The sequence below is a fragment of the Octopus bimaculoides genome, chromosome 22, assembly GCF_001194135.2.
Source record: "Octopus bimaculoides isolate UCB-OBI-ISO-001 chromosome 22, ASM119413v2, whole genome shotgun sequence".
Classification (NCBI taxonomy): domain Eukaryota; kingdom Metazoa; phylum Mollusca; class Cephalopoda; order Octopoda; family Octopodidae; genus Octopus; species Octopus bimaculoides.
The window spans coordinates 26,853,204-26,858,983 of NC_069002.1; the positions used below are offsets into that span (position 1 = coordinate 26,853,204).

At 37.2% G+C, this 5,780-nt stretch overlaps 1 protein-coding gene across 7 annotated transcripts in view; it reads left to right on the plus strand.

The window, feature by feature from the left end:
* LOC106880532 (alpha-1,6-mannosyl-glycoprotein 2-beta-N-acetylglucosaminyltransferase) overlaps window positions 1-5,780 on the plus strand; it is a 725,476-nt gene that overhangs the window by 698,552 nt on the left and 21,144 nt on the right. For all 7 annotated transcript variants that reach the window (XM_052975725.1, XM_052975724.1, XM_052975723.1 and 4 more), the window contains one exon: window positions 4,024-4,099. In XM_052975725.1, the coding sequence (XP_052831685.1) occupies window positions 4,024-4,099 (76 nt within the window). The remainder of the gene's footprint in view (window positions 1-4,023; window positions 4,100-5,780) is intronic.

Genomic DNA, 5,780 nt, shown 5'->3' on the forward strand with positions numbered 1-5,780 from the left:
TCCTCCACAGCAAGACACCTGTTTTTGTCCTCATCCCTGATCTCTCTCTCTCTCCAGGTAACCTTGTACCTCCTCCACAGCAAGACACCTGTTTTTGTCCTCATCCCTGATCTCTCTCTCTCTCCAGGTAACCTTGTACCTCCTCCACAGCAAGACACCTGTTTTTGTCTCTCTGTCTCACCATAACCTTTTATCATCTGACACAAGATCCCCTCCTCCACTGCCCCCTCCCCGCTCAAAAGATTTTTGTCTTGCAGGTGCCATGTAAAAAGCACCCAGTCCACACTGTAAAGTGGTTGGCATTTGGAAGGGCATCCAGCTGTAAAAACCTTGCCAAAACTGACCCCACCTGTTCTTGTGCCACATAAAAAGCCCAAAGTCCATTCTGCTGAATGGTTGGCATTAGGAAGAGCATCCAGCTGTAAAACTCCTGTCAAAAGAGTCACAGAAGTCTGGTGCAGGCTTCTGCTTGGCCGGCTTCTGTCAAACCGTCCCACCCATGCCAGCATGGAAGGTAGATGTTAAACGATGATGATGATGGGCTTCTTTCAGTTTCTGTCTACCAAATCTTCTCAAGGCTTCAGTCTGCCTAGTTGCTATAATAGAAGAGACCAACCCAAGGTTCCACAAAGTGGGGCTGAACCAAGAACACATGGTTGAGCCACATCTGCACCTGTTCTGAGACATAAAAGTGTAAATTGTTTTGTTTTAAGCTACTTCTGGTTATATTCTTTTACATTCAACTCAGATGTGAAAGCTTTTTAAGCTTTCTGTTACAATTTCAGCATCTTGAATAATTTTCAATCGCAGTTTAGTGACAGAGGCTGATAAGAATAAAAGACAATCGCCTTAACAAAAGCAGATAGCAAAGCAGATATTTAATTAAGCAAATAAACTGTGTCAAAATAGTGGCACCTAATTTTTAGATGGTTGGATATGTTTGTTGTGGTAGGAAGAAGGAAGAGCGTAGAACAAAAATTACTAGAAATGTTATCATTTTGGGTGTGTGTATTTTTAATTTTCTTTTTTTGTTTTACATTTTTTTATTCTATTGTTTATCTTGCTTTTTTTCCTCACTGTTTCCTTTTTACTCACTGCAGACCAGAATATTTACTTGTGTTATTGACAATGGAAGTTTAGGATGGTGTTTTAGTCTGGACTGCTTTGTTTACGACACTTGAAACTTTCAAGTGCTTCTCAACAGTCACAAATTTGAAGTCTGTTGGCAGGCAGACCAAGGGGCAAGTGTTGTAATCCATCAACAATTAAGATTCTATTTTGTGATTGACAGCGTTAATAATGCTACTCCAGTGAGTACACAAGACAAATTGAAGTACTACTCAAAGGACGAGAAAATTAGTTGGGGTTTTTTTTTTTTAATCCATGAAGTAGAGTATTGATTATATCCAGTTATTTATTGATCCGTTTACATTGTCATTGATTCAACAACCAAAAATAAAAAACAAATAAGTAAAAGAAGCAAATAAGATACCAAGAGATGTTGGTAGAAACCAGTTTTAGTTTTTGTTGGCTAATAATTAATCTAGGTTTCCACACAGCAACATATTTAACTATTTAGCTTTTGGATAGCTCTGTTTAACCCAGGGGTTCTCAATCGGTATATATGGCCCCTGAGGTCCATATGAGATTTCGTGAGGAGGTCCATGCAATAAAATAGTAAATTGAGGACCCATGATAGTATTTTAAGGGCCCCCAAAGAGATTTTGCTTGAGATGTATGTATTGGTGTGTGTTGCAAGAAACAGCTTGGTTTCATTCTCTAACATTTTACCATAGTTCAACCTACACAAGTGAATGTGTGGAAAACAAAAGAGGAATTTTGAAAGAAGTTTCTATAAAACTAGTTTTTAAACATTGAATGACTGTGGAGAGTCCACTAGAATAAAATAGTAACCAAAGGGGTCCGTTGATAAAAAATGGTTGAGAACCCCTGGTTTGACCCTTCAACATTCAGATTACTCTGTCAAAAGTAATATTTATCAACATCTTTTAAATTAATCATGGCTTATCTCTTAGCTTTAAAATTCCAATGATCCAATTGTTAATTTTTTTTAGAATAACATTTTAGGGTCGGTGTGAGAGGCTTGACCTGGCCAGTTTGTACATAAAACGAGAATATTTGGGGCAGATAATGACTGGTTTAAATATAATGCTTATTCATCCACATTGCTTTAAATTAATCCTTCATTATCTTGTAACTTAGAGGTTCCAACAGCATGATTGTTTATTTTAGGATGACATTGTAGGGTAGGTAAGAAAGACCAGATCTGGCCAGTTTGGTTTAAATGCTAAACGATTAATTGTTCTTATTACATGATAAAAACATCATGTGAAATATGATACGATTGTTGGAACCAAGTTATATCTTTTAGCCATGGGCATGGCTGTTGTGGTAAAGAAATTTGCTTTGCAGCTTTGAGGTTCCAGGTTCAGTCCCTCTGTGTGTCACCTTAAGCATATCGTGTTTGAAATCTGGTAGACGGAAACTGTATGGAAGCTCATTATGTATGTGATTCTGAATAACAAAATATTTACTACTTGCAACTACTGCTACTACTGCTAGAGGTAGAAAGTGAAATAAGGGCCGTGATGACCAGACATCAGGGTATACAGGGTATAAGAAGGTAAATAGAAGAGTGTGAAGACAAAAGATCAGGTAGGGTGTGGGAGTAGGGGGAAGAATGTGAGGGGTAGGAGTGACTGGTGAATGATAAACAAGGATAAAGTATTTAGGGGATGTAAATATGCTAACACCGGTTGTCAAGTAGTAGGGCCAGGGAGGGGAGCACAAACACAGACAGAAACATAGACATGCACACTGCCATTTGATTTTTCCCTTTTTTTTTTTTTTTTTTTTTTTTTTTTTTTTTTTTTTGCCCCTTCATCCTCTTTGATAGTTCCTGGAAGATGAAACACGTAGTGACTTTGGCAGGATTTGAGTTCTGAACATAAAGAAGATAAAGCAAATTTTTTCCGATGCTTTACCAATTCTGCCTGCTATGGCAGCAGCAAAAGAGAAAAAGAGGACCGAAAAAAAAATGCCTTCTTCCTGATTATCCTGAATATTTTGTCTTATTTGTACAAGAAACCTGCCAGTTAAAAATTTCTCCACATTATTTTAGCTTCTCATAAATTCTGTGAAACACACATTTTGTGTCAATATGTCTCTTGGTTATTTTGGAAAATGAACATACTTATTGTGAAATAACTCGTTAAACATCAAACTAATTTACTGAAGAAAGAAGCTAAACATTTCAACCTAAATCTAATAAAACAAGTTGTCGTTATCTGAGTTGTGTTTGAACACAAACTTATATTTGCATTCAGCATTCTTACAACTTCCATTTCAGAGTAAAGATTGTTTGCCAATATAACATGACAGTCCTGGTTTAGGATGAATGTTGCTGTAATTTAGCCCCAGGAGACATCGTCTCCAGCTGGCTATATGACACAATCTGTGTCCTTATATTTTCGAACAAGGGAATCTAGCACCCCCACTCAGCTCAAAATAATATCCCAGAAATCGCGATTCCCCGGGTTATTTCCCTTTATCAGCACAGAATAATTGTTCAGCTAGAGGTGGCGCTGCCAAATTCCCATTCGAAATATACAGTTTTCAAAGTGACAACTCGTCACTGATCTATAAATTAGAAAATTACTATTTTTAAATCTCACGAGAGATGTTCAGTCTCAGTATTTGAGTGGGGGTGCTAGATACCCTTGTTTGAAAATATAAGGAACAGATCATGTCATATAGCCAGCTGGAGACGATGTCTCCTGGGGCTAAATTACAGCAACATTTGTCCTAAACCAGGACTGTCATGTTATCTTGGCAAACAATCTTTACTACAAAGTACTGTTGCTGAATATCTCATGTTGTGAGATTTACAAATAGTAATTTTCTCACTTCCATTTTTCCGTTAAGGTTTTGTTTGTTTGTTTTTTTAATTATCTATTTAATTATTCTTTTTTTTTTTTTTTTTTTTTTTTTTTTTTCTTCCAGAGACTGCAAAGATTGTAGGATACTTACATTAGGAAATTACGATAAAACCCAAAACTATGCACTGAATGCCGGCAAGGTAAGTTTAAACTTTGATGACCCTTTTCTCTCTCTTTCTCTCTCTCTCTCTCTATTACTTTTGCAAGCCTTTGCAGGGTAGGATAACGAGTGTGATTTCAGGTTCAGGTAAAGGGGCAGGCGCTTTTCAGAAGGGGTCAACTGTGGAAGCAAATGATTTGGTAAAGTGTTGAGTGCAGGAACTTGATACAGGGGACAGACAGTAAGACATGACACAATAAGGATCAGAGTGGGGTGAGGTTGTAGAGTGATCCTTTGTCAAGGGAATATGGAGCTTGGTAGTTCAAAGGAGCAGGGGCCATCATAGTTGTGGTACAAGAGAAAGAGTGCAGAAACAGCTGCTTTGTGTGGTGGTGGTGGTGGTGGTGGAAGGGGAGGAGATTTCACATCTGTGAACAAACATGCATTTGTGAGAGAATATTTGCTAAACAAAGCCTGACCTAGAACAGAAAGAAGCTAAAATGGAAAGTGAAAAAGCTTCAACAAACATCAATAGAATATTTCCATTGTTATATACATCGTGACTGCATGTCCCTTAAACAATTATTTCAATGATTTATCATTTGGTTTGCAATATATTCAATACTTTGAGACAACAAAACTAGCAAATAACAGTTGAAGTCTATATTTCACTAAATAATATAAAAGCAAACAAAAAAAATACAAACATGAATATAATGTGTAATAGATCAACAATAATTTGTTTTTCTCCCTTTCAAAACTCCATTCACAGTCTTCGTTCTTCAATGAATTACATGTCACATGTCTCCTGAATGCATCATAAGCAACCACTTGGCCAGATTTTGAGGGTATTTTTCCTGTTTTAGTAGATTATAACAAATATTCTAGACAGACCAGTTGCTCCTGCATGATGTTCGTTTCTCTGTTTCTATAATCAATATTGCAGCTATTGATTTCTTCCACAAAATCAGAATGGTGACAGCCCATCTGAGAAACGAGCCCTGCAAAGTGAGGCGGCTGTTAACAGCAAGTGCTGATGGCCTTTCTTTGAGGCAATGCCCTTGCTGTTATGTCATCATTCAGACTGGGGCACATGGCCTGTTAATCCCTCTCACTCCACCCTTTCATCACTTAATTCCATTTTTCTTTCCTTGTGTAGACTGGAGCAATGTGAAACTAAGTGTTTTGCTCATGAACCCAATGCATCGCCCAGTAGTAGAATCGAAACCACAATTTTATTTTCCCTTTTTTGCTTCCTTGTGGAATTTTGGGGTTGCTGAAGCAAAAGATGGCCTTAATTTTATAATAATTTAATCTTTTGCACTTTTATTTATTTTTATTTTTCTCTTCTAATCATTTTATCTTTTTGAGCTCAAATAAAGACTTCTGTTATATTGCAGCTTCCTATTAAGAATTTTATTAAACATGTTTCCAATTTTTATGCATACCCAGCTCAAGCGGGCATTTTAGTCTAGTTGTGGACAAGGTACTCAGTATGCTCTGTAAGGTGTCTAGTGATAGGAAGGACATCCAGCCATAACAAGTATGTCCAAAATAAAAATGTGCCCCCCCCCCCACCTATTTATGAGGGCAGTAACGTAGAATGAGAACCAACTGGTCTGTGATGACCTGTGAAAAGCAGACATGAAAAATATATTCTATGCATTGGTGATGAGGATTGTGTAATATATGTGTATGAACTAATCCATGTCTAGATATAT